General features: G+C 53.4%; 1 protein-coding gene across 1 annotated transcript; it reads right to left on the bottom strand.

The window, feature by feature from the left end:
• Positions 1–667: 667 nt before the first annotated feature.
• Positions 668–20451, bottom strand: WDR18 (WD repeat domain 18). Its single transcript, XM_066604658.1, has 10 exons — positions 20109–20451; positions 19925–20035; positions 17805–17938; positions 13275–13416; positions 11097–11240; positions 10590–10648; positions 6897–7021; positions 6654–6817; positions 3735–3803; positions 668–1584 (listed from the first exon to the last, which is right to left on the bottom strand). Exons 1-10 carry the CDS (start codon positions 20316–20318, stop codon positions 1459–1461), a joined length of 1284 nt encoding a protein of 427 aa, XP_066460755.1. The 5' UTR covers positions 20319–20451; the 3' UTR covers positions 668–1458.
• Between the last annotated feature and the right edge of the window lie 6033 nt (positions 20452–26484).

Below are 26484 nucleotides of genomic sequence, written 5' to 3'. Positions count from 1 at the left end.
ACTAGAGATGAGCGAGCGTACTCGGAAAAGCACTACTCGCTCGAGTAATTGGCTTTATCCGAGTATCACTGTGCTCGGGGCTAAAGATTCGGGTGCCGGCACGGAGCGGGGAGCTGCAGGGGAGAGCGGGGAGGAACGGAGGGGAGATCTTTCTCTCCCTCTCTCCCGCCCGCTCTCCCCTGCTCCCCGCTGCGACTCACCTGTCAGCCGCAGCGGCACCCGAATCTTCAGGGACGAGCACAGCGATACTCGGATAAAGCAAATTACTCGAGCGAGTAGTGCTTTTCCGAGTACGCTCACTCATCTCTAGCTATAACTGAGCAAAACTATGGCTTTGGGGTTTAACTTTTGGTCTATTACCGTTCTGCGCCGCACTTTGCCCTTTCAATAGCGTTTGGTTACAATAACAAGAGCTTATAAATGCTTCTCATATTATAGAAACGTATCACAAGCCCACCTTTACCGCATCAGTAACTCCGCTCTCTCCCTCTAACTCCACTCACAAAACTTGCTCCAATATAATGTGTACCAACAGATACATGGAGTTCTCTTTTCACAACGAGTCCATCTTTAAAGATTCCGTGCCTCCTGATACGGCTTGAAGCATTGACTTCTGTTTACACGTCTACAGGGCCATAACGTCGTTATACAATTAGCAACTTAGGCATTTAAATAGAAAAAATAATTAGTTTTATGTAGTAAAGGCCCCTTTACACGAGCCGGCTGTCGAGCACACCGGACCTGGCAGACCTCCGGCAACTAGCCCTCCTATGCCTATACAGCCCATTAGTCACTGGGTTTGTAGGGGAGCTAAAAAACAAAAGACTCCGACAAATGGGGCAATGTGTTGCCCTGTCTGCAGACGCTTGTACGAGGGGCGGCCATTGTTCGTAGCTGCTGTTATCAGAGATGATTCGGGTGACACCTGCCCCGTGGAAAGGTTCCTTTAGGCGCAAAATATTTTATAAATGGACTTCAGTCATTTTTGAAAAAAAAATCTGTATTATTTCTTAACTTGATTCTCTCAGCACACAACATGGTGGAGGTAGTGCGCCTCTACTATTTACGTGCCAGTAGCCAATGGACTACGCAAACAGTGCAAGGTGCCGATGGGTCCTCGCATTAGGCGCACTGACTTTTTAGATGTGGCACCAAGTGGCAATACGCTCAGTGAACAGAATACAACGAAAGTTCAGTTATGGCAACAAAATCCTTGAACAATAAGGGGGAAACAAACAGAAAAATCCTTTTAATATGAATTGACGAAGGTTGGCTATTGCACCTCCGAGAGGAGATCCTATTATCCTGGTTGTAGAAAAATCTACGGTGGCCTATCCAAGTGCCTATTTACTATCCTACAGGAGTGGGAGGGGCAAGGGGAACACAGAAAAACCTGCTTCTACAGAAACATAACAGGAAGATGATAATGTCCGCATTGAGCACATTTCATGGACTGCGTCAGGTTTTGGTGATGATGTTTGCTGAGAAGTCAAACAGATCCTTGTTGATCTTCCGCACCATATTCAGCTCATCCTCCAGTTCGGACGTCCGAGAGCGAAGCTGTTCTACGATGCCAGAAAGGTTCTGGGGGAGAAGCAACAAATACCATTAGAGTGATAACGCATACATTATAGTGCTAGGCGATGGCCGCCACGGGCTGGGCTGACCAGCGCACTGATAGATCTCCTACTTTACACCTAGTGATCATCGCTCCCCCAAGTAAACGATGGCGCGGGTTTGTGCGCTCCGGCAGCCGACTCAAAAACAACGAATTCTTTTCTTAAACAAGATTTAGTTTGCTGTAGCAGTCAATGAGAACGACTGAATAATAGAAACCATCAAGCAAACGAGCCGACGACGGCTTCTATGCTGGCATAAAATGGCTAAGGCCTCATGTCCACGGGGAAAATCAGGCCCGCTCCGGATTCTACATGGAGAATCCGCAGCGGGTCCCTCCTGCCCCGCGGACATGAGCGCTGAAAATAGGAATTTAAAAGAATTTACTCATCCGGCGCGGGCGGGGAAAGCCTTCTCTTCCTCACGGCCGGATCTTCTTTTTCGGCCGGCGGATGAACTCGTCACGCCGGAGGCACGTCGCCGACGTGCCGCGCGCATGCGCCGGGCACATCCGCCGAGCCGAAGCAAGAAAGATCCGGCCGTGAGGAAGAGAAGACCTTCGCGGTCCGCTCCGGATGGGTAAATTCTTTTAAATTCCTATTTTAGGTCTCCCGCGGATCCGGACGGCTTCCATAGAAGCCCGCGGGATCCGTCCCCGCGGGAGACCCGCACGAAAAAGGAGCATGGTCCAGATTTTTTCATGCTCCATTTTTTTTAAAATCCCTTTTATTGACGATCCGCGGGTATTTATCTACCCGCAGGTGGGCAATGCATCCCTATGGGGTGCGGATCCGCGGGCAGGAGAAGAGTCAAAATCCGCTGCGGATTTTAATTCTTCTTTTGCCCGTGGACATGAGGCCTAAGAGAACGAATGATCCTTCATCGTTCGGCCGGGTTGTTTACGCCGAGATGATCGTTCAAATTCAAATGATCCAGAGATTTTTTTTGAAATTATAATGATTCTGTGCAGAAGCGTCCTCAGGGTAGGTTTACACTTAGTGTCCACTTACCACCCCACCCCCAAGGTATCCATAAGCCTTTAACCCTTCAATACCAAGTCTATTTAGCCTTAATCACCAGGCCAAAAATGTTAAAAATATGGCATCTGTCACTTTAACAGAGAAAAGCGAGCTTTCAAACCTACTGAGGGTTCTTCTTCAGGCCCGAGGCAGAACCCCGAGAGGCTGGAAAGCTCGCTGTAACATCATGTATCCTTGTTGGCTATTAAAAGGTCTCATGTCTACAGGATTACTTGGTTTCTCTTGCCGGGAACAATCACACTTCGCTCTGCTGGAGACACCGGACAACTCTTTTCTTTTTAGCAGAGAATAACTCGTTTTACTCATCCAAGTATTTTTTTTTCCTCGATATTGAACTTTAGGTGCAAAATACACAAATTTGTATGTTTATTAAAAATGCCAAGAATGAGGTAATAAATGTTTTACATTTGTTTTTCATGTTTTTCACTTCCGTATGACTGTGTGTACATGTATAATTGTACTCATTTTTTTTATTTTCATCAGGTATATATTTCCACTTCTTCATTTTGCAAGCACATTTAAGATGCTTCTGAGCAATTTAGGAAACTTCGTATATACGGCAGCACTTTAAAACATGAAGGTTCACTTACTAACATTCTCGATGTACGTATATACGTGGTATCGATAATTGATGGAATAACCATGTTATGTAAAATTAATGTAGTAAACAAACTTCTCCGGCCGGCACTGTGATTGGCGGGCAGTGATGACATCACTGGGACCTGAACCAATCACCTATGACATTCGTACTATCCTCATTACGTTTTCTTTTTACTCTGTGGGTGGTGGCGATGGTCAGCAGAGTCACCAACAAATTTATGTCACTGCTGCACAGAGCGCAGGCAGCAATGTCCATTTACAGTCAGGGGTTGCTAAGGGGTTAAAGGGGTTGTCCCACTTCTAGCAGTTTTGCTGCAGGAAGCAGACCACGCCGTACACTGCACAGTGGCACAGGTTGGTAATATATGGGAAGACTCTAGTACCAACCCTGCCTACTGCACAATGTATGGAGCTATCCGCTTCCTGCAACAAGACAGCTAGAATTCGGAAAATCCCCTTAAGGAATCCAGCACTCACCTTGCCTTCAGTTTCACCCAGCAAGAGGTGTAATTGTTCCGCTCGCTGCAAGTAAGTTTCCTCTGATCCCTATAATAGAAAACACTAAGTTGTACAAAAGCAGCAAGAGGAAAAAAACATGAATTATGCCAACTTTAAACCTGCACGCACCCGCAGCTGAACTACCATTCATTGTTCCCTTCATACAGCAGAGTCCCCAGATACTTACTGCAAATTTAAGAGGCATTTCAGGACCCTACTACGATGACCGATCCTTAGCGTAGGTCATCAATAGTTGATCATCAGGAGTCTGCAGCTCGAGATCCCTGCCAATCAGCTAATGGTCCGGTTTGCCGACAGTGCAGCGGGGGCCAGATGTCGGCACCGGTGGTCAGGGCTGAAAATATAACAGACGGGTTCACACTCATTGAAATCAATGGGACTGATGCTTTCTATTACACTTCGGCCTCCAACCACACAGAGGAGCCAAAACTGTAATAGAAGACATTGCTTCCATCGATGTAAATGGGCGTGAAGTTGTCCGTTATTCTTCCAGCCTTGACCACTGATGACCAATTCTGGCCCCGTAGCGGAAAATATAACTCAGAATGGCGTCACGTGCAAGAACAAAGGGAACACTTCAACCAGGAGGAAAAAACATAAAGAAAGTAACAATTCTTGGAGGATGCAGTGTCCCCTGCGAAAAGGGCAAAGATTTTACAGCCAGTACAAAAATCTTGTTTTCCCATCCTGATCATCGGGGGATCCAGCTCAAAGACCATGGGACATCCCAGTGCAGTCCCCCGGAGGGACAGTTTACAGCCGCCTGTAAAACCCTACGACCGAGGAAATATCTGCAGTTGCGGGACTATGCACTCGGTAAAACTTTGAAAAGTTGTGCAGACAAGACAATCTAGCGTCTTTTTACACCTAGACAGTCGAGCCCCAGTACATAACACGGAATGGAGGTGCCCTGCTCCTGGCACAATAGGCTTCTTCCACCGCAGATCGAATTCAGTGAGAAATGACGACTTCTGACGCCCAGAAGACTCTGTCTCAACCATCCAGAATTCGGAAAAGCCAATCAGAGCACCTAAAAAGGGGCCATCTGACAGATCGGCAAGACTATGGCTAGATCCAGTGTGTGAAGGGCATGTTGTCTCGGATGAACTGTGGCAGGGCAGAAAAATGTTAGGACCATATCCTCGTTAAGGTGGAACACTGACACCACCTTGGAAAGATGCGACTGGATGCAACACCAACTTGTCCTGATGAAAGATGGTGAACAGACGTTTTGGCTGACAAGACTGCCAGCTCCGAAACAACCACCACCAGGAAAGCCACCTTATAGGTCAGAAGGCGCATTGGAACTTCGCCCAACAGTTCCAATGGATGAGATTGCAGCAGTCCAGCACTAGATTAAGGTCCCAAAGAGCTATAGGAGAACAGTACGGAGGGGCAGCACGAGTGACCCCTTGCAGTAAAGTACGGACAGGCACTTTCAGGGATCTGAAGTTCAGGCCAACATCTAATCCCTACTGTAAGAAAGACAGGAAGCGGGATAAGGAAAAACACACTGGGTGGAAGCCACGATGTTCACACCAGAGAAAAAAAAACTCTTCCAAACGCAATGATAAACCCGAGAAGGTGGTTTTCTAGCGCTCAATATAGATTGATTGACTGGCTCTGCAAAATTACAGTCTCTCAAGATTGCAGCTTTAACCACCATGTTATTAAATGAAGTGTGGGCAATCTCAGATGGAAGAGGGGTCCTTGTGGGAGAAGATCCTCCCGAAGAGGAAGGCGCCATGGAGAGTTGTCAAGCGGATCCACAACATCTGTATACTACGCCCTGCGGGGCCAATCTGAGGAGAATCATTGGGAAACCCTCCATCTTGATTTTATTGTGAAGTTGTGAGATTATTCAGAAGGAGGGGGTAGTGTGTGAGTGTGTGTGGGGGGGGAGACATTTGGAAACAAAGTCCATCCTTGGGATTACAAGTGCGTCTACCAGTTGAGCTTGGGGTCCCGAAATCTGGTCACAAAGGCTTGCACCTTGTGCCTGATTTTGGATGCCATCAGGTCAACGTCCAGATGGCCCCCATCTCTGTGAAATTGCGCAAAAGACTTTGGGATGCAGACCCCTATTCTCCCAGGTAAACGGTCTGCTGCGAAAATTGGCCATTCAGTTGTCCACCCCTGACATGTGAACCACTGAGAGTTCGGGAGGTGATCTCCAGCCCAGGTCATGACTTTCATAGCTTCCGCTCGACCCTTCAGCTGTGGATTCTGCCCTGTTGATTTATGTACACGTCAGCTATGGCACATTCAGTCTGGACCCAAACTGGATGACCAGTTAGTTGGAGAGTGAAATGATTAAGAGATAGAAGAATGTCAGGAAGTTCAAGCACTTTCATCGGTAGTGTGGACTCTTGCCTGACCCAAGAGCCTTGCATTGGAGAGTACATCGCTCTGGTGGGGTAACAGGGAGAGTCCTGCCTCCCCATTATTCCCCAAATCCAACAGTCCTTGGGGAGCAGTGACAAAGACAGATCTGCCTCCTACAGACACCAAGCTAAAACCTGATTATCTTAGTCTCCTGCAGGGACAGTATAGCGAAGTAGGAGGAGCTAACACCTTTTCTGCTTAGTGCTGGCATCCTAGTGGCAGGAGCTAAACCCCATGATCTTTAAGCTGTGTCCCTCAATGATACGGATGAGAAATTGCTTTTTTTCCTAATTGACCTCAGCCAAAAAAAAAAAAAGTGCTTCATATACATTGTACGTAAACAAAATTGATTCCTATAGAAAGCTAGCACTCGTCCCACAATGTACAAGGTGTCACACAGCTACATTGATGAAAAACTCAAAAAGTTATGGCCACCGGAATACAAAAGGGGAAACGACATATCATAATCTCATCTGATCTAATAAAACTCACTTGCTGTTTGCCAAGCCGCAAAATGACGCCATCACTCTCAGAACCCTCGCAGCCCTCGGCACTCTGGAAGTGTTTACTAAAGCGAGGAAGGGGGAAGCTCGGCTTACTGTCGGCTCGTAACATGTTTCCTGGTGCAGGTATGATGACGGCATTGGTCACCGGACCTACAAACACCGGAGAAACCCATCAGCAAACTATTCTCTGACTGCAGATATTAGATTGTAAGACAAGAAGAGTCCGTACCTCTGTGGTTCACCGTCCGCAGGCACTGCTTGCTGTGGATGTCCCAAACACATACAGTCTCATCGTGAGATCCTGATACTAGCATACTCCCATCCAATGACACCGAAAGACACGTCACCTGGTCTCTAGAGTCAAACAAGAGGTCATCTATTTAGGCACCACAACATTATGGAGCGGTCTCTGCTGCGACCAATAATTCCCCCCCGCAAATAGTATAATCTATCTGACAGCGCTGCCTGTATTCCCAAATCAGACATCCACTATATAGGTGAAGGTCTGACCATTTGCCCCCGTGCCACAAGACCATGGCCAGGGCTTTGGTAAAAAGGAAGGAGTAACCGCTGGATGAGGTTTTCCTTTAAAGGTTGGCCCTAGTGCAGAAGATCTGACACCGAAGGTCGCATTAGTTACATGAACGTTCGGTCCCAGCAGATGTTGGCTGAACAATATGTTGGACGTTTCCCCATCTGTGATGTGTTTATGGGGATGCCAGCGTGTGACTAATGCTCCATAAGCCGGCCCAAGAACAAATGTCAGACGCAGGGAGCGTGAAGACCGAAGCGGCAGCAGCTGGTCGCCCTAAAATGCAGCATTTCAAAGAGAAGTTTATGAATGACTGTCTACATTATATACTGCGCTTTTCTCTTCCATCCGTTATATGCATAACCACACAGGGGAAAAAAATAAAATTTATATATATATATATATATATATATATATATATATATATATAAAAAACACACACACACACACACACACATACACACACACACACACACACATACACACACACACACACACACATACACATACACATACACACACAAGCGTACCCGTCGCGCGTTGCTGCGAAGACAGACAGACATTCATTCGTTTTTATATATCTAGATAACAACCAATCACAGCGCAGCTTTCATGTTACCTTAGCAGTATAAAATATAACAACCAATCACAGCGCAGCTTTCATGTTACCTCAGCAGTAAGAGAAATAACAACCAATCACAGCGCAGCTTTCATGTTACCTCAGTGGTATAATATATAACAACGAATCGCAGCGTAGCTTTCGTGCAACCTCAGTAGTATAAGGAGTAGCCACCAATCACAGCGCAGCATTCATTTTACCTCAGCATTCTCAATATCCAGGAATTGTCTTGTGATATGTTCGGCTGATGCATCATTTTGTAGTTGAGCACTCATCCCGTTGCTCGTAATGCCTTTTGCTTTCGTGCTTGAGATGGAAATCAAACGATCTTTGTCTGGGGGGCATAACTGTCGACGATGCTCGCACGCGCCCCACCTATCGTAGGATAGTTGTGCTATACCAGTAATCTTCCCAGGAGTGTACTCAGCAACTTCCCAAAGTCTCATGGCGATTGGATGAATGGTGTAGTAATGCATAAAGGGCAGACAGACATACATTCATTTATATATATCAGGAAGTGAGAGAATTAGATTCCGTACGTAAAATTTGGAGTCTAATTGTTTGGCGCATAGAATTGAATAATCGAGTTGGGACCCATTACCTTTTCCTATTTATGACATAGTGAATGCCCCTGCCAAATTTCATGTTTCTACAATATCGGGAAGTGAGAGAATTAGTGGCAATGATGGAAATCGAACGATCTACGTGGGGGGGGGGGGCGTAACTGTTGACGACGCTCGCACGCGCGCCATTTATCGTAGTATAAATGTACTATGCCTATAATCTTCCCAGGAGTGTACTCAACAACTTCCCAAAGATTCCTGGTGATCGGATGAATGGTGTAGTAGTGCATAAAGGACAAACAGGCAGGCAGGCAGGCAGGCAGACAGACAGACAGGCATACATTCAATTTTATATATAGATATATATATATATATATATTCAGTTTTGACCCCGGCACTAGGGCCTCGTTTCCATCTGTCGGAGGTTCTGGCAAATCTACGGCAAGCATCAGTGCGGTGTACAGCGCTAGACTTCATGCATTGCACTCCCTCATATGGCCCATTCATATCCCGCAGGGCTGTACAGTCTTCATATAGGGGCCTGGCGAAGATGTCTGATATAATGTACCCCAGTTTGTGGAGTCAATGCTCCATGCCCCTGCTGGTCCGGTGGTAACTACTCCTTCCCGACAAGCCACATGGACGTTTAGAAAAAGTAGCAGGGCGGCGCAGAAAGCTCCAGTGTCAGTGGTTTGTGCCAGGAAGTGAGGTAAAAGCTTACAGATATTCGCTCCACTCACTCCATAGATTTCTCTGTGCTTTATAGGAAAAGTGGAAACAAACTAAGAGAACCCACAAACTACCCCCCCCCCCCCCCCGCTTCCTCCTCTTCTACATGAATGCGGTTGTTAAAGCCAAATAAATGAAGCCCGTAAAATAATCCTCCAATTCTCCCGAGTAGAAAGATCCGCGATCAGTTAGTGGCTGCCAACAGACTCCCGGAAGGGTTTCAGTCCGGCCCCCCTGCCTGGCATTTATGGGGCACAGCGGATGGAGAAGATTTTTCATTCAGAATAAAAGCAGAAGGTAACAAGTGCAAAAACAGAGAAGGGGGTTCAGTTTTATGACACTTCCATTCTGTATCAGGTGGGCACATTGTGGAAGGGACGCTGGCATTCTACATCAGGTGGGCACATGGTTGGCATGGGACACTGGCATTCTGCATCAGGTGGGCACATGGTTGGCATGGGACACTGGCATTCTGCATCAGGTGGGCACATGGTTGGCATGGGACGCTGGCATTCTGCATCAGGTGGGCACATGGTTGGCATGGGACGCTGGCATTCTGCATCAGGTGGGCACATGGTTGGCATGGGACACTGGCATTCTGCATCAGGTGGGCATGGGACACTGGCATTCTGCATCAGGTGGGCATGGGACACTGGCATTCTGCATCAGGTGGGCACATTCTGGTATGGGATGCTGGCATTCTGCATCAGGTAGGCACATGGTGGCATGGGACACTGGCATTCTGCATCAGGTGGGCACATGGTTGGCATGGGACACTGGCATTCTGCATCAGGTTGGCATGGGACACTGGCATTCTGCATCAAGTGGGCACATGGTGGCATGGGACACTGGCATTCCGTTAGGGGCATCTGTTATCCAGAATACGTGATGTGTGCCCACGCTGCTAGCTTGTGATTTTTCTATTTTTAGAAACTAGAAAAATGATCCCGTAATTGTGGGAACCCGCCGCCTACATTTGGTGCCATTGTAGTAACGGGCACATCATTATTTCACTTCTTTGCCATCTCATCTCCATGACAGCGGTGGAGTTTAACCCCACATTGTTTGTATCTGGTAGCCCTTCCCCATCCAGTCTAGGGTGGGCTTCTCACAGGATACACGGACGGCAGCTATTTTGTTAAATTCATAGAAAACCCCTTTAACATACGTTGGGCACATGAAGTGGCCCGCTGCCCTGTGATCGCTCGCTGGGGGCAGCAAAGCAGGGTTTTCTCCATTAAACAATTTAGTAAAACGATGCCGCTCCTCTCTTCTACAAACTAAGTCACTTGCATTGTGGAAACCACAAAGCAATGCCGGATTGGTGGCACGAGTGGCACCGTTGGTGGCGGACGGCCCCCGCGGACTTACAAGCTGGTCAGCATGTCTCCAACCAAATCTAATAGGATCTGCAGAAGTTTGGTTGGAAAGAAGAAGCGTCAGTCTGAGTCTAGAGCAAAAGCCAGAAGCCCTTCTCACCGGTGTCCTCGGAACACCTTCTCCTGTTCAGCGCTGAAGGTTTTGTCTCGCTGCACCGGCTGGAAGGATAAAAGGAAAATACAGATCAGAATATGTGGGCCACCCCTAACCTGGCAGATTCAGGGCTCATTCCCACAGCCATATAGAGAAAATGCCGCATGTGCCACGCAGTATGTTACCGCCGTGTGAGTCCGCTATCACTGCGCATGGCAGCGTATCTCATGTACACCGTCATGTGCAGCGTGACTAGTGCCGTCTCATTGGTGGCGTTGCGTATTGAATGCCACACATCCGCAATGTATTGTATATGGACAGTGTTTAATATGCAACCCACAGAGAACAATAGGGTTGTACATGTAATAAGCAGTACAATAGCACAGGCTGCATGTATTAAACATAATGTATACACGGATCCGGACACGCTACAACCGCCCATGGCGGACATGCTACAGCCGCGCACAGCGGGCCGCTTTAATCTTCTGACCCAGACAGCCGAAAGCCTCTTACCCATTCACACAGATCCACCTGGAATATGGAGCCGTCGCTTCCCCCACAAAATAAGTGATATTCAGCCGGGTCAAATGTTACCGACATGATGCGAACATCGAAGAGGACGGACAACAGGAGCTCCCCGGATGCGACATCCCAAAGCTAGAGATATAGAAAGGGACAGAATGTTAGTATGACGGCCATTAAAGTCAACGCCGCCCGCAACGCTGAACCTCGGAGAGGAAGCTATTACAGTGCGGGCCCTCACAAAACAGTTTGCTGTTTGGCGACGGGACGGACCACAAGCCGAGCTGCAGGCGGTAGCATCCAGTGCTCCTCTTGGCGGCCATCTTTAGTGTGGGAGCTGGCACGTTGGCATGTAAGCGACCAGTAAAGCAAAAGTATTTGCGATAAATTAGACTTTTGTAAACTAACCCCTATAATGCCATTTTAGATGTGACTGAAGGTGCGTTCAGAGGGAACGGTTATTGTACAAATGGACTAAAGGGAGCGATAATCCTTCAGTGTAAATGCCAATAATGAACGAGAATCGGGTGCTTCCCTTCGTCATTCCATTTCAGACGGTATAAAAACCGTTGGCTTCATGTAATGTGCCACAAAGAACGAGACGGTCCCTATGCCCAATGATTTACCAGTCTAAACAGGTGGCACGAGCGCGAACAAGCGCCATGATGTCACCAGCTCGCTCGGGCAAACAGGAATTGTTGGGTTCTTGTTTGGTGTAAAAGGGTGAGAAGACACAATATTAGGGCCGGGCAACCAATCGGATTCATTTGTCATTTTGCTGAGAAAAGACTCAGATTTTCGTTAGAATTGGGAAACCAATAATAATGCCGCGAATATCAGGAAGAGGGAAAGACAGCCGGTGAGCCGGACGCCGGTGAGCCGGACGCCAGTGAGCCGGACGCCAGTGAGCCGGACGCCAGTGAGCCGGACGCCAGTGAGCCGGACGCCAGTGAGCCGGACGCCAGTGAGCCGGACGCCAGTGAGCCGGACGCCAGTGAGCCGGACGCCAGTGAGCCGGACGCCAGTGAGCCGGACGCCAGTGAGCCGGACGCCAGTGAGCCGGACGCCAGTGAGCCGGACGCCAGTGAGCCGGACGCCAGTGAGCCGGACGCCAGTGAGCCGGACGCCGGGAGCGCAGTACACAAGCCTAGTGCTGGCTGGCTGAGACTAGGGCCAATCAGCGCTATACCTGTGATGATAGTGAGACGTGTCGGCCAACTATCAGTCTGAGTGAGAGCCGAACCATATTAAATAGATAGCAAAGGATGGGGAAAATACAAAGCAAAAATTCTTAAGAAGTTTAACCCTTTCCAATCCACTGTCTGACCTCTGAAGACATTATGATTTAAGGCTGTACAGCTCTGATGTTGGAAGACATCCGTCGGGGTTCTCTTACTGTATATTGCCAGCCTCTCTGCTGTCAAAGCCTATCCAACGTGTCACCTCATGCAGTACTGGCTTTAGCCAGCATACAGTGCTGTTGTATAACGGCAGAAAAAGAGTAAGCCCTCTAGGAAAACCAGGATACAAATTGGATTGGAAAGGATTAAAGGGGTTGTCCCGCGGCAGCAAGTGGGGTTATACACTTCTGTATGGCCATATTAATGCACTTTGTAATGTACATTGTGCATTAATTATGAGCCATACAGAAGTTATAAGAAGTTTTTCACTTACCTGTTCCGTTGCTAGCGTCCCGTCTCCATGGTGCCGTCTAATTTTCAGCATCTAAGCTCCAAATTAGACGCGCTTGCGCAGTCTGGTCTTCTTCTTTTCTCAATGGGGCCGCTCGTGCCGGAGATCAGCTCCGTGTAGCTCCGCCCCGTCACGTGCCGATTCCAGCCAATCAGGAGGCTGGAATCGGCAATGGACCGCACAGAAGCCCTGCGGTCCACCGAGGGAGAAGATCCCGGCGGCCATCTTCAGCCGGTAAGTAAGAAGTCACCGGAGCGCGGGGATTCAGGTAAGCGCTATGCGGTTTTTTTTTTTAAGTCCCTGCATCGGGTTTGTCTCGCGCCGAACGGAGGGGGGGGGGGTTGAAAAAAAAAAAACCCGTTTCGGCGCGGGACAACCCCTTTAACATAAAAACTGGATTAATACAATGGGTCCTCGTCTGCCGCCGCATTCTCTTTAAGGCCAGCAGCTCTCTGATAGAGACACGGCAGTAATTACCTTAACCGTCTGGTCCAAGGAAGAGGTAACTGCTCGGGATTGGGGCCCCCCGGATCCACACTGTACATCTGTGATGGGGAGTGAATGTTGGGTCCACATGTGACGAGGTTCGGGGCCCCGGGAGCCTTCAGCCTGCAAAACACTGGAGCAAGACGACCGTTAGATTGAGGCGACCAATGGGGGATGACTTTAGATGAACATGACCATAACCGCTGGAGCACGCTGTAGACTCACTGCGATGTAAGGAGATCGGGAGGAGATGGTGGGGAGCATTCAGGTCTATGGGAGTCACAGACAGTGGCGAGCGCTGCTTGTTCTTTCCGGGACTCCCATGGAAGGAGTCATACAAGAGTGACACCTCTCTATAGCAGTCTATGGGGAGCACTGCGTACAGACGGGGGCCCGCACCGCTCACACATTTTGGCACATGGTGTGATACAAAGTATCCAGCCACTGCGGACATCTACAATAAAACGCCTTCCTTTAGGCTACTTTAACATTGCGGTTCTGTGATCCATTTGGGTCGGGAAGGGCATCGCTTCTCCTTAAGGAGAGCGCCTAAACGGTTAGTGAGGAGACTTATGAGGCTGCTCTGGGTAATATGCAAATAAGGAAGACGGAACAATACCTCTGCAGCGCCACCTGCTGGAAGGCAGTATGCCTGCAAGCCAATGTCTGACCCTTTATACAAGCCCTGTAACAATAACTGGAAATTGAGACCCAAGCCAGAACCCACACAGACGGCTGTTTCGGGGCGGTTTCCCCCTAATCAGTGTGCAGTAGGTTTCTGGCTTGGCTAGCAGTAATGCTGCCTTCCAATAGGTGGCGCTGCAGAGGTATTGTGCCATCTTATTTGCATGTGATCCATCTGACGTGTCTGGAGAGCTTCTTGGCCACAGGTCAGCCGGTCTCCGTCGGGGATAACCCAGACCCATCTGTTAAAGGGACACCACGTTATACTATGGGTGATGGATGCCATCGGGCTATTCATGACATATCTGTTAAATGGACACAGTGGCCCTTTTACACGGGATGATCATTGTTGAGGATCGCTCAGATTCCCGCTCTCCCATGGGAATTTGACCAAATGGCGAGGCCCGCAGACGTGAAGGTCTGCCGTTTGCACTGCTCCCTGTGAATGGAGGCGGCCGGCGAACGCCTCCATGCTGTGAGCGATACTCCCTCCAGTGTAACACCACTGGGACGCACGGCCGGACACGGTTTGCCCTACAGCTCGTCCCGTGTAGAAGGGCCTTAGTGGTGGATGCCATCACCCACGGGCTATAAACAAGGTTAGACAGCACCTCCGAGCATCGTAAGACACATGCATGCAGCGGCGCGGCCACCAGCGGCGCTCTACACATGGGACGAAGGGAAGGATTGGAGTAGCATCACTGCTAGATTTACCAGACTTATAAACGGGTTCTCCGCGCCCGCTTACACGGAAACTCAGCGTTGGATCGTTGATCGTGTCGAATTGAACGTTTTATGTTCCGTGTAAACATGGCCGACAACCTACGTCACGTTTCACTGGTAGCACTTTTCACGCAGGCAAACACACTGAGTCGCCGTATACAGCAGTCGCTACAGTGAGTGAACGACTAAACTACAATCTATCTACATGTATATACTGTCCGCAGTGGCAAATAAGTGATATCTGTCATCGTTTCCTGTGTCAGCGGCCTGGGGGGTGCGGTTACACCTCGTGGGAGGGCTATGAGTGTCTGCGGGGGACGGTTACACCTCGGGGGAAGGTTATGAGTGTCCGCGAGCTGCGGGGGACGGTTACACCTCATGGGAGGGTTATGAGGGTCGCAAACTGCGGGGGGAGGTTACACCTCATGGGAGGATTATGAATGTCCGCGAGCTACGGGGGGCGGTTACACCTTGTGGGAGGATTATGAGTGTCCGTGGGGACGGTTACACCTTGTGGGAGGGCTATGAGTGTCCGCGAGCTACGGGGGGACGGTTACACCTTGTGGGAGGGTAATGAATGTCCGCGAGCTACGGGGGACGGTTACACCTTGTGGGAGGGTTATGAGTGTCCGTGGGGACGGTTACACCTCGTGGGAGGGTTATGAATGTCCGCGAGCTACGGGGGACGGTTACACCTTGTGGGAGGGTTATGAGTGTCCGTGGGGACGGTTACACCTTGTGGGAGGGCTATGAGTGTCCGCGAGCTGCGGGGGACGGTTACACCTCGTGGGAGGGTTATGAGTGTCCGCGAGCTACGGGGGACGGTTACACCTTGTGGGAGGGCTATGAGTGTCCGTGGGGACGGTTACACCTCGTGGGAGGGTTATGAGTGTCCGCGAGCTACGGGGGACGGTTACACCTTGTGGGAGGGCTATGAGTGTCCGTGGGGACGGTTACACCTTGTGGGAGGGTAATGAATGTCCGCGAGCTACGGGGGACGGTTACACCTTGTGGGAGGGTTATGAGTGTCCGTGGGGACGGTTACACCTCGTGGGAGGGTTATGAATGTCCGCGAGCTACGGGGGACGGTTACACCTTGTGGGAGGGTTATGAGTGTCCGTGGGGACGGTTACACCTTGTGGGAGGGCTATGAGTGTCCGCGAGCTGCGGGGGACGGTTACACCTCGTGGGAGGGTTATGAGTGTCCGCGAGCTACGGGGGACGGTTACACCTTGTGGGAGGGCTATGAGTGTCCGTGGGGACGGTTACACCTTGTGGGAGGGCTATGAGTGTCCGTGGGGACTGTTACACCTTGTGGGAGGGCTATGAGTGTCTGCGAGCCGCAGGGGCGGTTACACCTCGTGGCAAGGTTATGAGTGCCCGCGGGCTTCGTGGGAGGGTTATGAGTGTCCGCAAGCTACGGGGGGCGGTTACACCTCATGGGAGGGTTATGAGTGTCCGCAAGCTGCGGGGGACGGTTTCACCTCGTGGGAGGATTACGAATGTCCGCGAGCTACGGGGGGCGGTTTCACCTCGTGGGAGGGCTATGAGTGTCCGCGAGCTGCGGTGGACGGTTACACCTCATGGGAGGGTTATGAGTGTCCGTGGGGACGGTTACACCTTGTGGGAGGGTTATGAGTGTCCGCAAGCTACGGGGGGGCGGTTACACCTCGTGGGAGGGTTATGAATGTCCGCGAGCTACGGGGGACGGTTACACCTCGTGGGAGGGTTATGAGTGTCCGCGAGCTACGGGGGGGCGGTTACACCTCGTGGGAGGGTTATGAGTGTCCGCGAGCTACGGGGGGCGGTTACACCTCGTGGGAGGGCTATGAGTGTCCGCGAGCTGCGGTGGACGGTTACACCTCATGGGAGGGTTATGAGTGTCCGTGGGGACGGTTACACCTTGTGGGAGGGTTATGAGTGTCCGCAAGCTACGGGGGGACGGTTACACCTCGTGGGAGGGTTATGAATGTCCGCGAGCTGCGGGGGACGGTTACACCTCGTGGGAGGGTTATGAGTGTCCGCGAGCTACGGGGGACGGTTACACCTCGTGGGAGGGTTATGAATGTCCGCGAGCTACGGGGGGACGGTTACACCTTGTGGGAGGGCTATGAGTGTCCGTGGGGACGGTTACACCTTGTGGGAGGGCTATGAGTGTCCGTGGGGACCGGTTACACCTCGTGGGAGGGTTATGAGTGTCTGCGAGCCGCAGGGGCGGTTACACCTCGTGGCAAGGTTATGAGTGCCCGCGGGCTTCGTGGGAGGGTTATGAGTGTCCGCAAGCTACGGGGGGCGGTTACACCTCATGGGAGGGTTATGAGTGTCCGCAAGCTGCGGGGGACGGTTTCACCTCGTGGGAGGATTACGAATGTCCGCGAGCTGCGGGGGGGGGCGGTTACACCTCGTGGGAGGGCTATGAGTGTCCGCGAGCTGCGGTGGACGGTTACACCTCGTGGGAGGGTTATGAGTGTCCGTGGGGACGGTTACACCTTGTGGGAGGGTTATGAGTGTCCGCAAGCTACGGGGGGGCGGTTACACCTCTAGGGAGGATTATGAATGTCCGCGAGCTACGGGGGGCTGTTACACCTCGTGGGAGGGTTATGAGTGCCCGCGGGGACTGGTTACACCTCGTGGGAGGGTTATGAGTGCCCGCGGGGACTGGTTACACCTCGTGGGAGGGTTATGACTGTCCGTGAGCTGTGGTGGCTGGATAGGTTAGGACTTTCTGCAGCGGCAAATTCCACATCCAAACCAGTCAGGCCCGCTCAGCAGCGGATTCTGCCTCCAGCAGGCTCTGTACCGCTGCGGACATCAGAAGATGCTCTGCGCTCCTCCCACGTCTCTGTTGTGGATGGCGACTTTACACTGCAGAGATTTCACAGCATTTCGGCTGCGTGTAAACGTTCCCTAACAGAAGACGATGTCCCAGGAACACGTAACCCGTGCAGGAAGAGGAACGTGTAGAAAGAACCCTTCCGGAGGAGTTTACCAACAGCGCGGCGTGCCGGAGACGGCAGGGACCCTTCTACACCCTGCGAGGCACCGTGAAGAGTAGAGATCTAACCGGAGCCCAGGAGGACTACATGTGCCAGCAGACTGCGGCTCTGCACCCACCTGAAGAGGTTCCACACCAGAGTCAGGCTGTCCTTGGCCCCGGAGAGGAAGTGGCTGCCGTCATCGGTGAAGGTCAGGCAGGTGACATCCTGGTAGTGACTGCTCAGAATGGCCTGTAGATGTCCTGTGCAGACCTGCGGAGACACCGCCGTTATCCCCCACACCGCCGTTAACCCCCAACACCGCCGTTAACCCCCAACACCGCCGTTAACCCCCAACACCGCCGTTAACCCCCACACAACAGTAACATTCATCTGTGTCCATAGGGGGGCGCTGTACTCACCATGGCGCCACTGAACGGACTGGAAAACTTTTAGTAATTTAGGGGCCGCGGGGGGTGGGTGAGGGGTGGCAGCGGTAGAGGCCGCAGGGGTGTGTGCCAGTGGTAGAGGCCGCGGGGGGGGGGGGGGGGGGGGGGCAGCCGTAGGGCCCGTCAGAGCTGTTACGGGGTCTCACCGCTTGTGCAATGTACAATACTTCTGTACTGCAGTATACTGGGCTTTCACCGCTCGCCGGCCGGAGCCCCGTTTACACGCAGCAATCGTGGTTTACACGCACAAATTAACGACTTTTATACTTTCACACGCTGAGCGTGAAGATGGCGGTGTGAGCGCTCCGTGCGGCTCGCTGAGCGTGAAGATGGCCGTGTGAGCGCTCCGTGCGGCTCGCTGAGCGTGAAGATGGCCGTGTGAGCGCTCCGTGCGGCTCGCTGAGCGTGAAGATGGCGGTGTGAGCGCTCCGTGCGGCTTGCTGAGCGTGAAGATGGCGGTGTGAGCGCTCCGTGCGGTTCGCTGAGCGTGAAGATGGCGGTGTGAGCGCTCCGTGCGGCTCGCTGAGCGTGAAGATGGCGGTGTGAGCGCTCCGTGCGGCTCGCTGAGCGTGAAGATGGCGGTGTGAGCGCTCCGTGCGGCTCGCTGAGCGTGAAGATGGCGGTGTGAGCGCTCCGTGCGGCTTGCTGAGCGTGAAGATGGCGGTGTGAGCGCTCCGTGCGGTTCGCTGAGCGTGAAGATGGCGGTGTGAGCGCTCCGTGCGGCTCGCTGAGCGTGAAGATGGCGGTGTGAGCGCTCCGTGCGGCTCGCTGAGCGTGAGGATGGCGGTGTGAGCGCTCCGTGCGGCTCGCTGAGCGTGAAGATGGCGGTGTGAGCGCTCCGTGCGGCTCGCTGAGCGTGAGGATGGCGGTGTGAGCGCTCCGTGCGGCTCGCTGAGCGTGAAGATGGCGGTGTGAGCGCTCCGTGCGGTTCGCTGAGCGTGAAGATGGCGGTGTGAGCGCTCCGTGCGGCTCGCTGAGCGTGAAGATGGCGGTGTGAGGGCTCCGTGCGGCTCGCTGAGCGTGAAGATGGCGGTGTGAGCGCTCCGTGCGGTTTTCCCTCGTCGGCGCTGCAGACTCTGTACCCGTTCGCTCTGGCGGGGGGGGGGGGGGTTTATTGGAAGCCGTTCTCTGCTGCGGTGGCGGGGGGGCGCTGTGCTCAGCTGGGGGAACAATCGCCGCTCCCCGCAAGCCGAAGGCTGAAAGAACGGCGTGTAAACCGACCAGTGAACAAATAGCGCGGCGGTTTGCGGTGACACAAAGTGATTATCGCTCGGTTTTGCTCGCTGCGTGTCGATGGAGCGCGGCGACCGGTAGAGCTCAGAGATGGCAGACAGCTGGCGAGCGGCGGACCCCATAGATCCCGTGTGGTGCCAGTTACTGGCCTGCGGGCGTACGAGAGACGCGCGGCACTGGAACAGGACCTGCTGTAACGCCACTTTTACATTAACATTTGCGCACGTCCCGCGGGGCGAATGTCAGATCCCAGCGGGCATCCTGCATCCGGACCCCCCCCTCCCCCGTTCGCGGCGCAGCGTGAATTCACCCCTCGTTGAGCAGTCGGACTCCCCAGCAAACGACGGACCGGCGGTGGAGGTCGGCTGCGCACAGGCTCTTCCTGCAGCGTGAATGAGATCTACGGACTTTGGCGCGTGTGAGCGCGGTCGGAGGGCGGCTGCCCGTGTGAGCGCGGTCGGAGGGCGGCTGCCCGTGTGGCGGTGAGTCTACTGCGCACCAGCAGCCCGCTGATATCTATTGCGCATCTGCAGTGTTCACTGCGGCACGGACGGCCACAGCAGGTGACGGTACCTACCTCCCACAGGTAGATGCTCTCGGCGATGCCCGCTGCCACGTACAGCCCCCCGGCGGGGGCGGCCAGGCAGGTGACCGGCGCCGGGCACACGATCTTCTGCTGCAGCTGGTCCTGCGGGGAGACAACAAGGCATTAGCAGGCTGTAACCCCCAGCAGCAGCACGGCGCCCCCTGGCGGCACGCACCTTTCGCTGCAGCTCCCACACATTGATGTAATTCTTCCCCAGTTGCCCGCCCAGCAGGTATTGTCCGCCGAGCAGCGCCAGGCCGCGGGGCGAGCTGTTCCCGCCGCGGTAGGTGAGCAGCGCCGCTCCCGTCTGCGGATCCCAGGCCGAGCAGTTGGCCACCTGTCCCGCCGCGTCAGTGCTCAGCACGAGCTCTAAGGGCGCCGCCATGTTAGCGCGGGCAGAGGGTCACGTGTCCTACACAACCGGGCGCCCGGCGACACGTGACTGCACGGCCTCCTCTCATTGGTGGGGATGTGGGACTAGGGGCGCGGCTGTAACATCCTCGGCTCAGCGTGTACTTGTCCCTCACAGCGCCCCGTAGGAGCTCTGCAGCCGCAGCGAATGACCCCCAGAGGGGCGGGGCTTCACCGGGTGACCTTATATAGCAGAGCCCTGAGAAGCGCCCCCATGCGGCCGTTACACGGGGCGGCTGGAGTAGCGCACAGTCCCGCAGACAGCACCCATGGTCCTTCATGTTTTTACGCTTTGAGCCCTAATAAAGAGCGGCGCCGGTTGTCGCCCGCAGACCTTCTTCTAACATAACCAGCAACCCTTCCCAATCCACTGTCTGACGGCTGAAGACATTCTGATTGAAGACTGTGAAGCTCCCATATGGGAAGACGTCCGGCAGGGTATTCTTACTGTAGATTACTGGCCGCTCTGTTGTCGGGGGTCTCCTGCATGTCCCATACCGCAGTACTGGCTCTAGCCAGCAGATGGCGCCATTGTATAATGGCTGAAATAGAAAGCCCCCTAGGAAACTCTGAATCCAAAATTGGATTGCAAAGGGTTAACAGTAGAATGGCTAAACCTGCTATCAGAGCGAAAAGTAACACATAAGCTCCGAAGGCGGGTGACCAAAGGTACGAGAGGACATCTGCCTGCTCTGGTGGGGGCAAACACTGAATGCATCCAGGAAGGAGATCATCCGCAGGGTGCCCACCTTACCCAGGGGTCCTGCCCAGGAATGTAATCAGGTGGGGAGCATCAGCACTCTACAAGACATAGGGGGTCTTGCCAAACGGAGAACCTCCCTAGTCCAGCTGTCTCCCAAGGACAGAGTGCCCCAAAGGTGGTGGAGCCCGTCGGGCCCAAAGAGCGGCATTTAGGGTGTCAGACAAATGGGAATTCGTCGGTCAGCGGAGCCCAAACAGTTGGCATCGGGGCGACGCGGTTCTGCTGTGAATGATGACCTTTTCAGCAGCGGTAATGAGCCGATCGGGTATTCAGGAGAACCCTCGGCCATCCAGAAGCGGAGGAACACAATGGTCCCCTAGACCAGTGATGGCGAACCTTCTAGAGACCGAGTGCCCAAACGGCAACCAAAACCCACTTATCGCAAAGTGCCAACACGTCAGGGGGCGGGGCTGATCACGACGTATGATTTAACCCCCGTCATCATAAAAAGGACCGGGCCGCTTCAAGATGGACGGCGTGCAGATTGGGACTGCTTTTTGGATGTGGAAATGCTGCGGATTTGACACAGAACTTTCCGGGTCTGCAGAATTTCCACCATGTGTAAACATATCCCAGCAGTGATAGTGACATCCCACAGTGGCTCCAGCGGTAATAGTGACATCCCACAGCAGCCCCCAGTATAATAGTGACCCCCACAGAGGCCCGAGCAGTAATAGTGACTCCCCACAGCGGCCCCAGCAGTAATAGTGACATCCCACAGCGGCCCCAGCGGTAATAGTGACCCCCCACAGCGGCCCCAGCAGTAATAGTGACTCCCCACAGCAGCCCCAGTGGTAATAGTGAGCCCCCACAGCGGCCCCAGCGGTAATAGTGACCCCCCACAGTGGCTCCAGCAGTAATAGTGACCCCCCCACAACGGCCCCAGCAGTAATAGTGACCCCCCACAGCGGCCCCAGTGGTAATAGTGACCCCCCACAGTGGCTCCAGCAGTAATAGTGACCCCCCACAGCGGCCCCAGCGGTAATAGTGACATCCCACAGCAGCCCAGCGGTAATAGTGACCCCCCACAGCGGCCCCAGCGGTAATAGTGTCCCCCCACAGCGGCCCCAGCGGTAATAGTGACCCCCCACAGCGGCCCCAGCGGTAATAGTGACCCCCACAGTGGCCACAGCGGTAATAGTGACCCGCCACAGCGGCCCCAGCGGTAATAGTGACATCCCACAGCAGCCCAGCGGTAATAGTGACCCCCCACAGCGGCCCCAGCGGTAATAGTGACCCCCCACAGTGGCTCCAGCAGTAATAGTGACCCCCCACAGCGGCCCCAGCAGTAATAGTGACCCCCCACAGCAGCCCAGCGGTAATAGTGACCCCCCACAGCGGCCCCAGCGGTAATAGTGACCCCCCCACAGCAGCCCCAGTGGTAATAGTGACATCCCACAGCGGCCCCAGCGGTAATAGTGACATCCCACAGAACCCCCAGCGGTAATAGTGACATCCCACAGCGGCCCCAGTGGTAATAGTGACATCCCACAGCCATTTCTGCACTATAAAACAACGAATCGTCCGTGTGAACAGGCACTTATCGCTTCTGACCTATGGCCGGCTTACTCCGAAGGGAGGTGGTGGGAGCGACCCCCAACCGCTTCGCCTCCGATCACTAATGATGATTATTCCCTTGTAAGATTGCAGGAAAGATTAGCGGGACATGCTGCCGGGACATGTCGTCCCGTGTAGAAGGACCCAAAGACATATTTATTAAGAATTTTTGGTGATTTCTTTATTACTTTTTGTCAGAATGTAGCAGCCGGCCCTGATCTGTAGAGGAAGCTTTGCAGCAGTCATCTCACCGACATCACAGACAGGATTATACTGAGAGGTGACACCTGTGTGTAGATAATACAGGACCCACCATTCATGATAGTCACAGCTCACCTCCTCCTCTCCCTGCACACTGACCACTAATCCTAATACTAGTCTTATACTTCCTGAGCTGTACAGAAAGCTTTGCAGCAGTCATCTCACTGCCATCACAGGCATGATTACACTGAGAGGTGACACCTATATGTAGATAACACAAGATCCACCATTCACAGCTCACCTCCTCTGCACACTGACCCCCGCGGGTCACAGATCATGTCTAGAACAGTCTCCATATAAGTCACTGGTCCCTCCTGCCCATCATCTGAATGGCCCATGAGCCTGCTGTAAAGCATCTCTCTAAAAACTGTTAAATGTAACTCGGGCAAGACAGCCGCCCTCATAGCCCTGTGCAGGCGAGACAGCCGCCCTCATAGCCATGTGCAGGCAAGACAGCCGCCCTCATAGCCATGTGCAGGCGAGACAGCCGCCCTCATAGCCATGTGCAGGCGAGACAGCCGCCCTCATAGCCCTGTGCAGGCGAGACCTCTGCCCCCACATCCCTGTGCAGACGAGTCGGCCGCATCCTTTCAACGCTACGTTTACTGCAGATTCCGCCCCGTTTCAGCAGCGCTGGCATACTTTATGCCAGCATTTTGGCTGCGTTTTCAGCTTGGCTGAAAACGCAGCCAAGGATGCTGAAAAGAAAAAAAAGCAATACTCACCTAGCCGCTGCAGTCCGGGTCGCGGCCGCTGGTCTCTGCTGCTGATCTGGGCTTCCTCTGCACTAACAAGTCTATTGCCGTAGGCCAGGTTTGAGAACCCCGCCTCCAGCATTAGAGTGCTGTGATTGGTTGTCGGCGCTGGCTCGATGCCCAATAACAGCCCTTCATTGACTGTCTCAGCCAATCAGAGCTTGCCGGCGCTGATTGGCTGAGACAGTCAATGAAGGGCTGTGATTGGGCATCGAGCACGCCGACAACCAATCACAGCACTCTATTGCTGGAGGCGGGGTTCTCAAACCTGGCCTACGGCAATAGACTTGGGAGTGTTGGAGAAGCCCGGATGAGCGGCAGAGACCAGCGGCCGCGACCCAGACTGCAGCGGCTAGGTGAGGATTACTTTCTTTTTTTTCTCCACCTAGCTGGGACTGATTTTCGGGGTACGGCTTCTATTACAAGCCCTCACCCCGAAAATCGGCGAGCGGTTAACGCTGCCAAAAACGCGGCACCAAGTGTTGCCACGTTTTCAGCAGTGCTCAAACCGCTGCCCATTCATTTTAATGGGCGACACAGGGCTGAAAACGCCCCAAAATAGAACATGCATCACTGTCCAAAGCGCAGCGTTGGAAGGCGCTGCGTTTTCAGCCCTGTGTGAGCAGCCCCATTGAAATGAATGGGAGCCTTGTACAGCGTTTAGCGCTGGGCTGAAAAGGCAGTGTTAAAGCTGTATAAAACGCCTGCATGAGGGAGGCCTTAGTCCTGTGCAGACTAGATGGCCGCCACCAGAGCCCTGTGCAGACGCGATGGCCGCCCCCATAGTCCTGTGCAGACGAGTCGGCTGCCCAAATAGTCCTGTGCAGACGAGTCGGCCGCCCCCTTAGTCCTGTGCAGACTAGATGGCCGCCCCCATAGTCCTGTGCAGACGAGTCGGCCGCCCCCATAGTCCTGTGCAAACGTGACTGCCACCACCAGAGCCCTGTGCAGATGCGATGGTCGCTCCCATAGTCCTGTGCAGACGAGTCAACCGCCCCCATAGTCCTGTGCAAACGAGTCGGCCGCCCCCTTAGTCCTGTGCAGGTGAGTCGGCCGCCCCATAGTCCTGTGCAAACGAGTCGGCCGCCCCCTTAGTCCTGTGCAGGTGAGTTGGACCGCCCCATAGTCCTGTGCAAACGAGTCGGCCGCCCCCATAGTCCTGTGCAGACGAGTCGGCCGCCTCATAGTCCTGTGCAGACGTGATGGCCGTCCCCATAGCCCTGTGCAGATGAGTCGGCCGCCCCTATAGTCCTGTGCAGACAAGTCGGCCGCCTCATAGTCCTGTGCAGACGAGATGGCCGTCCCCATAGCCCTGTGCAGACAAGTCGGCCGCCTCATAGTCCTGTGCAGACAAGTCGGCCGCCTCATAGTCCTGTGCAGACAAGTCGGCCGCCTCATAGTCCTGTGCAGACAAGTCGGCCGCCTCATAGTCCTGTGCAGACGAGTCGGCCGTCCCCATAGCCCTGTGCAGACGAGTCGGCCGCCCCTATAGCCCTGTGCAGACGAGTCGGCCGCCCCTATAGTCCTGTGCAGACGAGATGGACCGCCTCATAGTCCTGTGCAGACAAGTCGGCCGCCTCATAGTCCTGTGCAGACAAGTCGGCCGCCTCATAGTCCTGTGCAGACGTGATGACCGTCCCCATAGCCCTGTGCAGACGAGTCGGCCGCCCCTATAGCCCTGTGCAGACGAGTCGGCCGCCCCTATAGTCCTGTGCAGACGAGATGGACCGCCTCATAGTCCTGTGCAGACAAGTCGGCCGCCTCATAGTCCTGTGCAGACAAGTCGGCCGCCTCATAGTCCTGTGCAGACGTGATGACCGTCCCCATAGCCCTGTGCAGACGAGTCGGCCGCCCCTATAGTCCTGTGCAGACGAGATGGCTGCCATCTCCGGTTCCCAGCGCCCTGTTCAGGTTAGTGCCACTACAGGCTGCTGGAATCGGAAGCTGGAGAGCGCTGACAGCGGGAAGCTTTCGGAGGAGGTGAGGGGGAGCGCCGCATAGTATGAAATCGGCTGTGGATATGTGGCTGATTTCCAGTCAAAATGCACCAAAACATAAAAAATGTGAAGGAACCCATAGGAAGCCAAGAGCTTCACATACATGTGATTTGTCCCAACCCGAGAAACTTGCGCAACTTTGTCGTCCGTGTGAAAGAGGCCTTATAGTGGAACACACTACACAGTTCTTGCTGGGGCAACATCAACTGGGTTCCGAAAACCAAATGCCCAAATTAGAGGCTTCCTTGAATGGCTGCCCCTGCCCATGAGGTCCCTGAGAGTCTTATGTTAGGGGGGCTGGCGGCTTTGGTCGAAGTTCCCCTGTGTTGGTGGTTGGCCGCTCCCCCCGGCGCCATGCTCAGGGACGGGCTCCCTATGGCCAGCCACGTGGCTCTCTGTATAGTGCATAGCCCCGGGGGGAGCCGGTCTTATCATCTCCCCTATAGGTGTGTCACCTTTCCCTGCCCTGTCTGGGTGGGGACTTTCACATATAAGGCTGCTGAGTGCTAGCAGAGGTTGCCAGTATTTGGTTAGACTTAGCTCTGCTAGCACCCGCATTTACTGTTCTCGTCTAATCTGTGTTTCTGACCCATTTATGCCTTTGGCTCTGCTCCTGTCTTGCTCCTTTTGTACTGCGCACGTGCCTCCCCGGTTTGACTCAGTTTTCCATGACTACTCTCTGTGTTACCCTCTGTTGTTTCGCTCTCAGTAGGTTTTCACGCGGCTTGTTTGACCACCCGTCTCCTGTCCCTCTCCCTTGGGGTCCCTGTCACTAGGTCAGAGCAGGGACCGCCGCCCAGTTGTCGC

The sequence above is a fragment of the Eleutherodactylus coqui genome, chromosome 5 (genome assembly GCF_035609145.1).
Source record: "Eleutherodactylus coqui strain aEleCoq1 chromosome 5, aEleCoq1.hap1, whole genome shotgun sequence".
Lineage (NCBI taxonomy): Eukaryota > Metazoa > Chordata > Amphibia > Anura > Eleutherodactylidae > Eleutherodactylus > Eleutherodactylus coqui.
The sequence above is the reverse complement of the archived record's forward strand: the minus strand, read 5'-3'. Positions and strand labels throughout refer to the sequence as shown.